This window comes from Thamnophis sirtalis, unplaced genomic scaffold, assembly GCF_051295495.1.
Source record: "Thamnophis sirtalis isolate CommonGarterSnake01/CBP01778 unplaced genomic scaffold, rThaSir2_p1.2 scaffold_2, whole genome shotgun sequence".
Lineage (NCBI taxonomy): Eukaryota > Metazoa > Chordata > Lepidosauria > Squamata > Natricidae > Thamnophis > Thamnophis sirtalis.
This window is the reverse complement of record NW_028261382.1, coordinates 63,195,060-63,211,199: the sequence shown is the minus strand read 5'-3', so window position 1 is coordinate 63,211,199 and position 16,140 is coordinate 63,195,060. Positions and strand designations below refer to the sequence as shown.

The following is a 16,140-nucleotide window of genomic DNA, read 5'->3' as shown; positions in this document are numbered from 1 at the left end:
AGTAGGAGAGTGCAAAAGTTGGCTTGAAACTCAACATTAGGAAGATTAAGATCATGGCATCCGGCCCTCTCAGTTGCTGGCAAATAGATGGGGAAGAAATGGAGGTAGTGACAGATTTTATTTTCCTGGGCTCCAAGATCACTGCAGATGGGAACGGCAGCCAAGAAATTAAGAGACGCTTGCTCCTGGGGAGGAAAGCCATGGCAAATCTAGACAGCATCCTAAAAAGCGGAGACATCACCCTGCCAACAAAAGTGTATCTAGTCAAGGCGATGGTTTTCCCAGTTGCAATGGATGGCTGTGAAAGTTGGACCATAAGGAAGGCTGAGCGCCAAAGAATGGAGGCCTTTGACCTCTGGTGCTGGAGAAGACTCCTGTGAGTCCCTTGGACTGCAAGGTGATCCAACTGATCAGTCTTAGAGGAGATCAACCCTGACTGCTCTTTAGAAGGCCAGATCCTGAAGAGGAATACTTTGGGCACCTAATGAGAAGGAAAGACTCCCTGGAGAAGAGCCTCATGCTGGGAATGATTGAGGCCAAAAGAAGAAAGCGACGGCAGAGAAGGAGGTGGCTGGATGGAGTCTCCAAAGCAGTCGGTGTGAGCTTCAGTGGACTCCGGGGGATGGTAGAGGACAGGAAGGCCTGGAGGAACATGGTCCATGGGGTCGTGATGGGTCGGACAAGACTTCACAACTAACAACAACAAGAAGCTCCCCCCTTAAAAATGTCAAATCTTGCATGTTCTTGTTAAAAATCATATGGCTCTTTCACCCCGTGTCTCTTCAATTACCGTCCCAAGTCCCCCAAAGCAGAGCCTTGGAGACATAAAAGAGGTTTCCGCCTAACTGAATCTGAGGATTAGTTTTTTTTTTTTTAAATTTAGATTGGAAGAGACAACTGACAACCTTCGTACGTGCCACCCTTAGCCTCCTAACAGAGGGAAACACAGTAGGGAAACCATTGCTTTGTTTTTAACAATCCGTCTTAAGGGAAGGCGCTGTTTCACTGGGAAAACATGCCCTTTCTCTGCAGAAAATCCACGCTTAGATCTTCTGATGAAAGAGACAATGCAAATGACGGAGAAGAGGGACTTCTCTTCCAAGCCCTTCTCCGTCCCTGGGCTAGAAAGAGAGATGTTAAGACCTCGGCTAAGGGAAATTCCTGCTTAGCGGCACAGAGAGAGACTTTCAATGGCTTTTGACAGGATAACATACCTCTGAAAATGGCTTCAGGTGTGTACTGTGGGGGTTTGACAGCTCTTCAACGTCTCCACTGCAAATTTTTCGAGCTCCAGGCTCCCTCCCCATAAACCAATTTAGATTATTTTGATGACTTCTTCCCCCGGTAAGCAAAGTTCCTTGACCCAAGAGCTGTCAGGTCAAAGCTGTGGGAAGGAAGAGAGGGCAGGCAGGAAAGTCCAATGAGACCGAATTTGTACACTCTTGGTTTCACTAAGTAGAGCTGGGATTGAAGGTAGCCTGCTGGGTAAAACAAGAGGGTGAAGGATCTTCTCCCAGGCGTCTCTTCCGATTTCTGAGGAATTGAGCATTGGTCTGATTTGTAAATCAGCCCCCTGCAGTAATGTCCATTCTATAAGATGCTCTAGGCTAAGAAGCCTCCCAGAGGGAATAAAAGAGGAGCGATAGGGGAGTGGAGTTTGCAGGAGACCATTCGTTCGCTTCATTGGTTCGTGACTTTCGAGACTCTTTGCCAAGTTCTGCATATATCGGGCTGGCAGCTCTCCAAGCCAGATAAGATCTGTGACTGTAAATTGAAAGACTTTGCTGGATGTGAATGAGCAGAATTCACAGCAAATTAATAAAAGGGGGTTTTGTTGGAACAAGGAGTTTGCTTCAGGCTCTTAGGAAGCCTCGGTCAGAACAGTGTGTTAAAATAGGGGTCTCCCAATCCCTGGGCCAAGGCCCACTATCGGACTGTGGCCTGTTCAAAACTGGGGCGCAAGAGGGATGGGCAAGCATCCATCTTGCACAAGTAGATCTGTGTGTGCACCTGTGCCCCTCCCACACACACAGACACCGCCCCAGGCCAGGCCACCAAGCTGAAAAGGTTGGGGACTCCTGTGTTAAAACTCACACATTTCTTCACTAGAACAGTAAGATTCCAATTATTGTTCCTTTTGTAATAGAAGAAGAAGAAGAAACACCGATTAACTCCTAACCCAGTTCTTCGTCCTCATTAGCGTTCTAGTCTCACCTTTCCCATCGCCCGATAGCTCATAGGAGAGCTGTTTGAGCTCATTTGTACATTCAGGTCACCTTTTGCTCGTCCGAGTTCAGATCCCGATCTCATGAAATTTCCCGCGAGGTCTTCGAATCCTGGGTTAAACGGCAACCCCGAGAAAGGATCAGCAGTGCAGTACTTTAGCAGCTGGGCAGAGTCGATCTTGAAGGGCTTCTGAGATGCTTTTAATTGAAAGGTTTTTATAATTTCACGGTGTAATGTGAGTAAAATGTCCTTCAAGGCCGGGTCAGCTCCAAACCATTACATAGAGGCATCTGGGTTTTTAATGTTCTCTGCAGGAGCATGGAGGTGGTCTGCTTATTGCCTTCTGTTTTGTTTTTTTTCCAACTTGCCAATCTAATCTTCAACCTCTGGCCCCTGCTTCGCTTAAACTCCTCACCCTGCCACCATCATCTACGTATGTCACACCCAAGAAACGTAATAACAGCACCAGAGTCAATAGGTATTCTTTTCTCTTTTTTTAACCAACATTGCAGATTGGAAGGGAGGAGGAATAATACAATTAGAGTAGAATAGAATAGAATAGAATAGAATAGAATAGAATACACTTATTTATTGTCCAAGTGTGATTGGGCACACAAGGAATTTGTCTTTGGTGCATAGGCTCTCAGTGTACATAAAGAAAAATAAATAGAATACAATAATCAAGAATCCTAAGATACAGCACTTAGTGATAGCCATAGGTTACTAATAAGCAATTAAATCATACTAGGAAACAAAACAATATCAATTTTAAAAGATACAAGCACATGGTTATAGTCATAAGTGGAAAGAGATAGGTACAAGGAAGGAAGAGAAGAATAATAGTAATGCAGTCTTAGTAGATAATTTGACAGTGTTTGGGGAATTCATTGTTTAGCACAGTGATGGCGTTCGGGGGGAAGTGTCCTTGTGTCTAGTTGTTTTGGTGTGCAGTGCCATATAGCCTCATTTTGAGGGTAGATGTTAAATCAATTTATATCCAGGATGCGAGGGGTCTGTAGGTATTTTCACAGCCCACTTTTTGACTCATGCAGTGTGCAGGTCCTCAATGGAAGGCAGGTTGGTAGCCATTGTTTTTTCTGCAGTTCTAATTATTCTATTCAAGTCTGTGTCTGTCTTGTTGGGTTGCAGAGTTATGGAGGTGCAGATGACAGACTCAACAATTCCTCTATAGAACAGAATCAGCAGCTCCTAGGGCTGTAAACTGTAAAATTAAAATTAGATAGCAAGTGATCCAATGGTTTTATAGTAAAGATTTTACCACTGAGATCCTCAACCTGGAAAGTCCCAATTCATTCATATTCATTCATTCTCTCTCTCCCTCCCTCCCTCCCTCTCTCTCTCTCTCTCTCTCTCTCTCTCTCTCTCCCTCCCTCCCTCCCTCCCTCCCTCCCTCCCTCCCTCCCTCCCTCCCTCCCTCTCTCTCTCTCTCTCTCTCTCTCTCTCTCTCTCTCTCTCTCACACACACACACACACTCTATCTATCTATCCTCCCCAAAAATGAGTTTTAGGAGATCATGTATCTCTGTGTCCTTTGTTCTGCTTTGGATAGATGAAGTAGATTGGACAAATTGCATGCCTGTGTTTTGTTTAAAGGCTAAATTTCATTTGGCATCAATTACTTTTCCGAGTATGTTTCCTAAGAGGTTACGTGCTAATCCACCTACTCTGCTTACCCAGCTAATGATCTGTATGTAGTAATTAGCAAGGGAAGGCATCATTAAAGGGTTTAGCGTGTAAGAGGACTTGATTGGCATAAGCAAACTTTGCATGTTCATGGTCTCTGTTTTCAAAGAGTCAGTAGTGTTAATTTGTAAAATGTGTGGGTATTTTCCCCCTTGTTGAGAGAAATAAAAATAAAGACTTCGCAACCAGTTATTTTCTCTCATCAGAGTCTTTCGGATGCTGCTCCTTAAGAATGGGAATGTTTTGACCTAGGCTTCCCAAGATTGTGAAGCAGACTCCTCCACCCGATAAAACCTCTTTTATTTACATTAAAGGGGAATTCCTTTCCAGCAAAGTCCCGGCAAACAGAGCTGCCAGGCCGATATCTTCCAAACGCCAGGCTGTAGCAGACAATACTTGGCAAGAAGTCAGGAATAGATCTTTACCCTAATGAATTGAACTAATGGTCTCCTGCAAACTCCCCTCCCCTTTTGCTCCTCTTTATTCCCTATGGGAGGGGCCATTCACCGTCCACCTGTGGCTTCACTCCCGAGTCGGCCCTTGTTCCTTAGCTGTTCCCTTTGTCTGGCAACTGTGCGCATGCGCACACTGGGAAGAGGCTCCAGATGTTCTTCTGCCCCACTGATCTCCAACTCCGAAGGCAGCTGATAACTGACAGACGGCCCTGACCCCATCTCTGCTTCCGACACAGAACTCTCATCGGAGCCTTCCCCAGACTCCACGACTGGCCCACGTTCCTCCCCAACCTCCTCACTATCTGAGTCTGCCGCCAGCTCCTCTAGCCGCTGGCGGGCCACAAAAGGTTTTTAGCAATTTAATTCAGAAGCTCTGCTAAGGCTCTCTGATATTAAGCGGCTTCAAAAAAAACTCACTCGCTTTCCTTCCCCTCTGGCAAGTTCTAAGCACTTTTTGGTTGGAAGGCTGGGCTGAGGCCAACATTTCACAAGCAAATTTGGGTTTTTTGTCAGCTCCCTGGGACAAGTTCCTATCCTAAAGGAGGAGCTTTACGTTGTCCTGCTTGCCGCACAAAATAAAATCGACCCTCTTGGCTAAAATCAGTTCCAGTATGATTTGTTTTGCATCTGGAGAGCACTTAATAATCTGCGTCCTGCCTTTTTAAGCACTTAAAGGCTGAATTATTTTGTTTGGGATTTTAAAAACAGTAAGTCGGGGGGGGGGGGGAGTGAGTGGATAAGGCATCTTCAGGGAGCACACCCCCATGCTGCGTATCTGGTGGTCTTTCTTTCTTTTCTTCCTTTCTTTTCTTTTTTCTTTTCTTTCTGTCTTCTTTCTTTCTTCTTTTTATTCCCTTCCTTCCTCTATTTCTTTTTTCTTCTCTTTCATTTTTTCTTTCTTTTCTATTTCCTTTCTTTTCTTTCCTCTTCTTTCTTTCTGTCTTTCTCTTTCTTTTTCCCCCTTCCTTTCTTCCTCTTTCTTTCATTCTTTCTTTCCTTATGTATTCATAGTGTAACAAACCCACATTTTCTCCTTTTATATGGATCTGCCGGAATTTGTACTCCTCTTTGATAATCCTGGTGGCGTGTCCCTATCAAGAAACTCAAAATCCTTCCAAGCTGAACTTAATTTTCTTACGTCGCCCACTCAGGTCTCGCTCAAGATCGCCGAGAAGACGGGCACACACCCCTGAAAGGCATCGAGAAGAGAGGAGCGTCCCGACTGCCTACCGTGTGAGCAACAGCCCGGGCATCAGCAGAAGGCGCACCCGTTCCAGGTACACTATTGTGCTTGCAGCATACCTGTGTTGCTCCAGAATGCGCATCCTGAGGCTTTCTTGGTTTACGTGCTTTTGTCCAGCTCTTCACGTCACTTTCTCCATTTGCTTATAAAATATAAGTTAGTCCTCATTTAACGGCCACAGTTGAGGCCAGCAGCACGGCTATTAAGTGAACCAGTCGCAAAGTAAAACCACGCCTTACCATCTTCAGCTTTCTTTCAGGTTTACAGACTTTTAAAGCTCATAGGTGGGTGGGTCAGTGACAAAGTTATTTTTTCATCAACGTCACCACTGTGAATGGTCGCTAAAAGAGGCATTCACTAAACAAGGACATGTTTGGGGTTGTTTTTTTGTTTGGTTTTTTTTTTTTTTAAAGGAGGCCAGACATTCTTCGGGATGCTTTCTCCATCAATTTTACTAAAGGGACTAGGAAAAAAAACCCTATTATCTTCCTTGCGTAGGTTTTGTAGGAGATTCGCTGACCCCTTTTTCATTACAGATGAGCAGTGAAATTAGGTTGCAGCATTGAGACCCCGATTCCAAAGGGCATAAAAACTGAGATATTTATTTGGATGGTAATGATTATTGTTGTTGTTGTTTTGACATCCTTTCAGTAGACGCTTCTGAGCACGGATCCCAATTTTGTTAATCATTGCAAATATAAACCAGCCAGAAAGCAAAAGAGACAATGCTGGCAGACTGAGACACGAATCCAGGAGAGTGATATATAGAAAGAAGCAGGAGTGAGACTGGGCGCCTTTCAGCATCTTTATGGCTCGAATTATTCTCTGATTTAGGAGGCTTCCGTTAGGAGGAATGCAAACGGCCCTGATAGGGAAGATGCTTCCCAAGGAGGGTAATGTTTATTATGGAACAAGGAAGTTCCGTCCATCTCCATTGCCCAAGGTTTTAAAATATGCTCTGTGGGCTACCCTGTGGATGCATGCTTCCCTTACGTCCTACCTTCTCTACGGAGGAATGCATACCCGTTTACATCCATCATTGTAAAAGAGTAGTGAGATACATGCTGGAGATCTTAACTCCTGTCCTTCAGCCCCAACTTAAAAGTTGCAGGTTAGAACAGTTCATTTAGTGACCGTTCAAAGTTGCAACAGCACTGGAAAAAAAGTGACTTAGTTTTTCCACACTTAACGGCCGTTGCAGCATTCCCATGATCAAAATTCAGACACTTGGTCACTGGTTCGTACTTATGACAGTTGCAGTGCCCTGGGGTCATGTGTTCCCCTTTTTACAACCTCCTAGAGAGCAAAGTGGAGTCCACTTTACTGCCGTGTTCCTAACTTAACACCTTGCAAGGATTCGCTTTTGCAACGGTGGCAAGAAAGCTCATAACATGGGGCAAAATTCACAACAACTGTCTCGCTTAGCAACGGTAGTGTTGGGCTCGGTTGAGGTTGTAATTCGAGGACTGCTTGTGCTGGTTTTATTTGCGTGTGTCTCGTTCTCAGTTTGCCTTTTTTCAATGTGCATTTGAAGTACCACCCAGGGAAATGCACCCCTTAAGACTACCTGTACAGTGGCCCAAGAATTGAGGGTTCTTAATTAATTAAGAGGGCCAGATTTCTCCCCTCGTTGATTTGGCCCCTAGTGGAATCCACGCCTGCCCCCAGGAAGAGCCTTCAGTCTCAGGTAGATAATCAACTCAACATCGGTGTCTTTAGAATAGCCATCCTTGTCTTGTGGTCCTCCAGCAGCCGAATCAGAGGAGGAGGAGATGTGGGAGTCAGGGTCAGCATCAGGGCAGCTTGAGAGCTCCGAGGGGGAAGAGGGAATGGAGCTGACACTGGCAGGCAGAGGTAGAGTCTGGGCTATCCTTAACTCCCTCGGATGGAGAGTCAACAGCCCCCAGGCCTGGAGGTGGCTGATGAGGGAGAGCTGGGTCCAGTGCCTGACGTGCAGAAGGCAGAGGAGAGGAGAACAGTGGAAATCTATGGCCAGTCCTTGGGACAGAAGAGCCACTGCTGCTAGTGAAGCCCCACCCTAGCTCTGGGGATAAAAGGCGGGGCAGAGATGAATAGGTGTGGCAGACAACTATTCATCTCCCTGCCGGACAGACTTGTTAGCCTGCGGTGAGAGAGAAACCTTTTGCCGGGGCTGCTGGCGCTCCTCATAAAGGAGTCCTTGATTTAACTGCAGAGGGTTTGTCCTGTTTGGGGAGCTGGGTCAGAACACCTTGCAAGCTCAAAATATTCTTTGCCAGCCTGTAAATTCCGAGCATGCGACTCTGAAACAGGATGACGTTAACAGCACGTCGGTTCTTCGGGTATCCGATGTGAGAAGAGTCAGATTTGAGCAATCATGATATATCGGCTGATCTCTATTTATCAAGACTCGGTCCAAGGCTCTTCCGGTGCAGCCGAGTCAGAGCCGCCTTTGTCTGCAGAGGGCAAGGAGGTCCTGCTGTAAATTAAGCCGGGCTGAATTCCCCTCCTTCCTCCCTCCCTATAATGAAAACTAATGAATTTTTCACAATAACCCCAACAGATGCTGCAGTCACATCCTCCTGTGCATGCATCGATCTGAAGCGCTTCATGTCCCTCCTGGTGTGGGGTTAGAAGCAGAGCCATTCTTTCTTCTCATTCAATCTTTGCCCTCCTTAGAATTGGCTTCTTTACTTATTCGTTTGCCCAATGTGTATCCCATCTTCATTTTTTTTTTAAGTGGTGTAATTGTAGCAATAGGGTTAGGGTTAGGGTAACCGAAGCAGTCAGCACAAGCTTAAATGGACTCAAGAGGATGGTAGAGGACACGAAGGCCTGGAGGAACATTGTCCATGGGGCTGCGATGGATCGGACATCACTTCGCAACTAACAACAACAAAGAAGCTGTCCAAGCAATCAAGGTGCTGAAATCTCAAAGGGACTGTTTGACCAAAGAGGAACAGGAGGATAGCAATAGCATTTAGCACTTAAGACATATATACCGCTTCACAGTGCTTTACAGCCCTCTCTGAGTGGTTTACAGAGCCAGCCTATTTCCCCCAACACTCTGGGTCCTCCTTTTACCCATCTCAGGAGGATGAAAGGCTGAGTCAACCTTGAGCCGGTCAGGATCAAACTGCTGGCAGTGGGCAGAATTAGCCTGCAATATTGCATTCTAACCACTGTGCAAGGAAAGACAGAGAATAGCAAGAGCACTTAGACTTACATACCACGTCACAGTGCATTACACCCGTCACTGGGTGATTTACACAGCCCATTGCCCTCAACAATCTGGGTCCTCCTTTTACTCACCTCGGAAAGAGGGAAGGCTGAGTCAACCTTGAGCTGGTCAAGATCGAATTGCAGTTTGTGGGCAGAATTAGTCTACAGTACTGAATTCGGATAGATGGATGAATGGGTGGGTGGGTGGGTGGATGAGAGACAGAGAGACAGACATGGAGAGAGGGAGGGAGGGGGAGAGAGAGAGAGAGAAATAGCTCTTAGACTTATATACCGCTTCACAGTGCTTTACAGCCCTCTCTAAGCAGTTTATAGTCAGCATCTTACCCCCAACAATCTGGGTCCTCATTTTACCAAGCTTGGAAGGATAGAAGGCTGAGGCTACAATGTGAGCCCATAGCTCTGCCAACATAACTTACAGTATGAAGTTGAAGGACACCAACCAGTCCATGGTGGACCTGTGAAGCCCTTTCCAGTGCAAACTACTAAGAGGCCTATTCTTTGCTAGAGGGAAAAAAAGAATGGATTGAGTCAGATAAGAAGCATCACCTACTCTTTCCACTGAAATTATCCTTTTTTTCCCTCTTCCTTCTTCAGCCAGCATGTACTTTCTCCCCTCCTTGTATCTCAAGGCAGAGACTTGGAGATTAAGGACCAAGGTTTGCAGTTGATAACAGAATTGGACACTGTTGTGATTGGGAGAAAATGTTTCCAGCCACAAAGCTGGGTGTTATCTCAACAGCTCAGCCGAATGCCAAGTGTTTAGGCTTATCCCCTTGTTTCATTTCTGTAAGGAGATAGCTTTTTCTGTAAAACATCTCCATTTTAACAGCAGCAATTTTGAGTGGCGTTGGCTGGTGGTGCTACCTGGTCAAAGCAACCTCACACAAGCTGGGAAGAAAGGAAGAAAGCTGTTTATGTTGCAGATCCCCTGCAGCGTACATTAAGTCTCGGCTACATATTGCTGAGCTTTAAAAAGATTTATCTCTGCAAGAAAGAGTGTGTTGCTTGCTGTACAGTATCCGTCTTGGACTGCAGGCTCTCAGGATAGATTAGAAGTACAATGGGGTCCTTTTGTGCTCTCTGAGTCTGGTGGTTTCCTTGCAGACATTTCATCACCCAAACTAGGTAACGTCATCAGTGCTAGAAGGAAGGAGGAGGAATATTGTGGGGTCCTCGGTGCTCTCTGAGCTTGGTGGTTTTCTTGCAGACATTTCATGACCCAACTAGGTAACATCATCAGTGCTAGAAGGAGAATGGGGGAGGAAGAGGAGAAGGACTGTGGGGTCTGTTGTGATTGCATGTTTTAGACCAGGGGTGTCAAACTCAAGGCCCAGGGGCCGGTTCCCGCCCGCCGGGATACTTAGATCCTGCCCACGTGGCCAGCCTAGAACAGCAAAGGACCACCCCACGGTGCCTCTGCCAGAAAAAATGGAGCTCACCCTGCACCCCATTTTGGCCGTCTGCGCCTCTTCCCCACCCTCCACCCCGAGCTCCGTTTTCACTGGAAGAGGGCTATCAAAACAAACTAAAAACTAAACAAAAGGAGAAACGTTTCCCCTTTTGCATTTGAGCATGCAAGAAGGGACAGGAAAGGAGGAAGAGAAAGAGAAAGAAGGAAAGATGAGAAGAGAGCAAGGAGGGAAAAGATGGAAAGAATAGAAGGAAGAAAAAAGAATGAAGAGGGAAGGAAGGAAGGGAAAGGAAAAAGGAAAAGAGGAAAGACAGAAAAAGAAGGGAAGATGAGAAGAGAGCAAGGAGGGAAAAGATGGAAAGAAGGGGAGGAAGAAGAAAGGAGAAAGAAGAAAAGGAAGGAAAAGGAGAAAGGGGAAGAGGGAAGAGAAAGAAGGGAAAATGCGAAGAGAGGAAGGAGTGAAAAGATGGAAAGAAGGGAAGGAAGAAGAAAGGGGAAGGAAGGAAAAGGAGGAAGGAAAAGAGGGAAGAGAAAGAGGAAGATGGGAAGAGAGCAAGGAGGGAAAAATAAGGAAAGAGGGGAAGGAAGAAGAAAGAATGAAGAGGGAAGGAAAAAGGGAAAGGAGAAAGACAAAGAAAAAGAAGGGAAGATGAGAAGAGAGCAAGGAGGGAAAAGATGGAAAGAAGAAGAAAGGAGAATGAAGAGGGAAAGGAGAAAGACAAAGAAAAAGAAGGGAAGATGAGAAGAGAGCAAGGAGGGAAAAGATGGAAAGAAGGGAAGGAAAAAGAAAGAAAGAAGAGGGAAGGAGAAAGAAGAAAAGGAGAAAGGGGAAGAGGGAAGAGAAAGAAAAAGAAGGGAAGATGGGAAGAGAGCAAGGAAGGAAAAATAAGGAAAGAGGGGAAGGAAGAAGAAAGGAGAAGGAAGGAGATTATAATGGGAGTGAGGGAGGGTCTCAGGGAAGTCCTACTTTAGGACTTGGCTACCACAAGTGTCTCCGACACAGATCCCGTGTTACGTCCACCATGGCCACCCCCTGAGGTCAAACACAACCCTCAAGGAAATCAAGTTCAACAGCCCTGGTTGAGTCTAACGGGGCCATTCTGTGCGTTCCTGTTTCCTTTTTCAGAAGCCCGCACGAAAAGAAGAAGCGGCGGTCCCACTCCCACATCAAGTCCAAAGCAAGGTCCCACTCGCCGTCCGTCTCACCGGGAAAACAACCTGCCCATAAGAATTCCAGTCACTCGGCCAGCATCTCTCCCGTGGAGAGTCGAGGATCCAGCCAAGAGCGTTCTGGGTAATGAGCCCCCAAGAGCCCCCCCCCCCCCCCAATTCCAGCTGAGTGTATAAATAATCCAAACTGGGAAAGTAAATAATGGTAAAAGCAGGGGATGCCCCGGGGGAGGCAGGGAGGATGCTTACTGATTCTCTGCCCAATAAAATAAAATACAAGCTCTGGTTGCCTTTCTTCTTGAAACCTTGGGGGATAGGGGAGAGGGGAGACGCAGCGAGCAGGTGCTGAGCGTGTTGGAATTGTAAATGCTCCAGCATCACAAAAGGGGCGCGCTGCGGTAGTTTAGCTGGTTACCTGTTTGAACTTGCCCTTCTACATCATCTTGTGAAGAATCGAAGAGGAGTTGAAGAGGGTTATGTAGATTGCTCAGCTCTGTGGAGGGGCTAGGCCTGTGGGGTTGAAGTGCAAGGAATATACTCTTCTGTTCAGAAAAGGGAAAGGAAACCCTGCTGACCTCCAGTGAAATACCAACACTTTATGTGTGATGCTTCTCCTAGCAGAGGTGGGGAAAAAGGGAGCGGGGTAAACGAAGGGAGATGGATGGATGGATGGACGGACGGACGGACGGACGGACGGACAGACATGTAATGGATGGAAAGGTTAGATGGATGGACGGATGGATGGATGGAGATGGGATATAAATAGCTACACATGGATGGATAGAAAGGTAAGGCGGGTGGATGGATGGATGGATGGATGGATGGATGGATGGATGGATGGATGGAGTTATATAAGACAGACTAAACCAGATTAGAGAGACAGATAGGGAAATGTAGATAGAGAGATGGATGGATAGATAGTTGTTTTGTTACCTCTGACCAGCCTGTATTGTCTCCAATCCAATTTTTTGGATTGTAGATATAATTTGAGGTTCGACTGTGGCAAGATACATTTTCAGGAGCAAAAAGGTCCCCTCTCCACCAATTTGATTTATCCCAATTCCACCAATTTGGTTCAATCATAGGTCTCAGTAGGGAACATTTTTTTCATTTGGGGCGGAAGAATGAATTAAAACAGTAAGGATGGTAGATCCTTTGGAGGAAATTAACCTTGCAGAGTTAAGAATTGATAAACTATTAAAATATTCCCTTTAAAAAAACAAACCAGAAAGTTACCAGGGTATCAGGAAAAGATTTGGGTTGTGTGGTTAAAGACCATGCCAGAAAGCGCAAATGAGATTGAAGAAGAGCTTCAGAGTAAATCTGAATTTCTCTCTCGGTCTTAGCAACCCTGCCTAAGCACGTTCTATCAGCAGAGTGAGATGCAAACCCCCAGCGCAGCTGAAATCTCTCCTAGGCAGTTTCTCCCACCCACCCACCCATCTTTGTCCCTAGTTGGGGGAAAAAGTCCCAGCCATGTCTGAGATGACAAAACCGCACTGAGATTGTCCAATCTCTGGATTGCGTTGCAATCTCTCTGAAGTTATTTGAAGGCCTCTGACATCTCGAATCAATTTGAAGGTTCAGTGTGACTAGAATGATTCGACTGGCTCTCCGTGGAATCCCGATTTTCCCCTTTGAAGCTTTGCCTGGCTCGTCTCCCAGAGCTGCATTTTTTTATTTTATTCTCTTGCATTTCTGTAAGAACCAATGGTGGGATTCAAAAAATGTACTACCTGTTCTGTGGGCGTGACTTGGTGGGCATGGTAGGGGAAGGATACTGTAAAATCTCCATTCCCTCCCCTCTCCAGGGGAAGGTTACTGCAAAATCCCCATTTCCACCCAGCTCCAGAGGAAGGATACTGCAAAATCTCCATTTTCTCCTGATCAGCTGGGACTCGGGAGGCAGAGAATAGATGGGGGCATGGCCAGTCAGAGGTGGTATTTACCGGTTCTCTGAACTACTCAAAATTTCCACTACCAATTCTCCAGAACTGGTCAAAACCTGCTGAATCCCACCTCTGGTGAGAACCCCAGAACATTGGGTTTTTTTAAAAAAAAATATTATTACTATTACCCCGTTTTCCCACAAATAAGACCTCCCCGGATAATAAGCCCAATCAGACTTGAGTGCATGCGCTAAAATAAGCCCTCCCTGAAAATATTGCAACACAGCAGCAGCCATGAGGTGACCATGCTCGCCGTCTCCTGCACCTCCAAAATAATAAGACCACCCTGAAAATAAGGCCAAGTGCTTATTTTGGGGATCAAAAGAAGGGAAACGTCTTGTTGCTGCTGCTGCTGTTGTTATTATTATCATCTCCTTTTTCTTCTTCTCCTCTTCCTTGTCCTCCTCCTCTTCTTCCCCCTTCTTTATTTTGGGAGATGTTCTAGGGAATTGTTTCTCTGCCCAAAACACCCCCAGCATGGCTTTGTGTGAGAAAACTGGTCATCAGTGAATGTTGCAGGAGCAGCTTAATCTTAATTATTAATTATATGGGAATATTTGTGGAGAAGCTGTAAGCTAAGGATGCACCACTGATGAGAATTTGCAGTGGGGGGAGGGTCCATGCCTCGTGTCAGAGTCCAACCTAGACATTCCTCTGATTATATTTTGTTTCCCCCACTGATCTTACAAGTTGTTTAAAAGGCAGACTGATCACATTCATTTCCTGAAAAAAGGCAGGCAGTAAAAGAAACCTCCTTCCAGTCCTTGCCCTCCATCGTTTTTCATGTTTAATTGCAATCGCTCGACTTATCGTATTTTTCAGAGCATAAGACGGGCCAAAGTATAAGAAGCATCTAGCTTTTGGGGAGGAAAACAAGAAAAAATAATCTGCCTCTGCCTCCCAGCAATTTGCCTCCTTGCAGCAAACGGCAAGCAGCCTGTTTCAGTTTCAGTACAGCCTGATTAGCACAAGTAGCTGATTGTCGGTTGGATAGGCCTCCTGACTATCAGCTGTTTCAGGCTACAGGGATTGCCATAGCCTATTGCCATCTCTGTGAGCTTCATTTTCAGTCTCCGCCTCCTGTTTTACGCCTTTGCACATCCCGTTTTCGGCCTCTGCATACCCCAGGATCAGAATGGACGGAAAATGAGGCGCACGGAAGCCAAAAATGGAATGCAGAGGCTGAAAATGGGGTGCACGGAGGCAGCAATAGGCAATGGCGATCTCTGCAGCCTGAAACAGCTGAGCATCGGGAGGCCAACAATCAGCTGTTTATGCTAAAGCTGAAACTGAAACAGGCTGTTTGCTGTTTGCTGCAAGGAAGCAAAGGCCAAAGGATGGGGGCCGGCAGGTGAGCAGGGCTACATTCGGTGTATAAGACATACCCAAATTTTCACCCTTTTTTTTAAGGGAGGGGGAGTGCGTCATACTCTGAAAAATACGGTAATTCAGGTATGTGGTCAATCACCTGTCAATTGATTTGTTTCTTTTCTTCTCAAATTTTTAGGGGAGTGCCTTTGGAAAAAGAGGGCCAGATCTCTTCTGCGATTGTGTCGTCTGTTCAGAGTAAAATCACTCAGGTATAACTAAGTGTGTTCTGGATTTTACAAGGCTTCACAGTTACTGCAGTCCTTGCATCTTGTGAGGTGTCGGGGTTTTGAACATTCAAAGGAGATGCCTAAAATAGGACCTCTGCTTTGTGAGAGGAGGGAGTGTCTTTGTTATCCTTTGGTGCCAGTGTTTGTGATTTAATAGGCAGCTCTCCACTCACAACCACAACAGAAATTCCGTCACTAAGCTGTTGTTCAATGAAGCACGGCTAGGTTTACACCAAAATTTTACTGAAAAATAGAGTTATTTTCTGAACTGGAAAAAATCATTGTAAAAATAATAAAGGCAGGATAGGAATACATAAAAATTTAAAAGATGGTTAGGAATGAGTGGGTTTAGCCCCAGCCCCCAAACCAGTTCCTTATCCATATTTTTCTTCTGTTTTTTTACAGACATAAACTTTTTTCTGTTCCCAACAATGGGAAACTTTAAATCTCTTTTCTTTGGGTCCTTGCAATATATATTTTTAAAAAGTCTTAGTTCAATCATCTATGGAGAGTCTCTAGCACCCAGTCATGGTTGTCTCAAAGTTGTTTTTTCCAAAAGTCAAAGAGACGTCCTTGGTTATTTTCCCCTTGAAAATGTTTCGCTTCTCATCCAAGAAGCTTTTTGAGTTCTAGAAAAAAAAAAACAAGAAAGTCCATTTGCCATTTTCCTTTGGCATTTTGGTGCTTTTAATTTAATCCATTCCAAAGCCCACAACACCCTGTCTTTTTTGTAACATTTTTTTTCCTCATTAAAGTTATCAAATGCTTTAAAGATTAATTATCTTAACACTGTTAGGTAAGAGCAGTGGAAAAACAAGGACACTGAAAAACTGTGATAAGGTTCATTTACAGATTTGGATATAATAACAATGCTGCGGGGGTGTTGTGTTCTTGTTTGGTCAAAGGATTAGAATGGAATAGAATTGAATAAGGAATAGAATAGAATAAGAAATGGAACGGAATAGAATAGAATAACAGAGTTGGAAGGGACCTTGGAGGTCTTCTAATCCAACCCCCTGCTTAGGCAGGAAACCTTACACCACTTCAGACAAATGGCTATCCAATCTCTTCTTTAAAACTTCCAGTGTTGGAGCATTCACAACTTCTGGAGGCAGGTTCTTCCACTGATTAATTGTTCTCACTGTCAGGAAGTTTCTCCTTA

The 16,140-nt window shown here is 45.3% G+C and overlaps 1 protein-coding gene across 5 annotated transcripts in view; it reads left to right on the top strand.

The window, feature by feature from the left end:
* SFSWAP (splicing factor SWAP) overlaps positions 1–16,140 on the top strand; it is a 107,082-nt gene that overhangs the window by 85,819 nt on the left and 5,123 nt on the right. For all 5 annotated transcript variants that reach the window (XM_087705793.1, XM_087705792.1, XM_087705796.1 and 2 more), the window contains exons 15-17: positions 5,537–5,662; positions 11,388–11,555; positions 14,888–14,960. In XM_087705793.1, the coding sequence (XP_087561919.1) occupies positions 5,537–5,662; positions 11,388–11,555; positions 14,888–14,960 (367 nt within the window). The remainder of the gene's footprint in view (positions 1–5,536; positions 5,663–11,387; positions 11,556–14,887; positions 14,961–16,140) is intronic.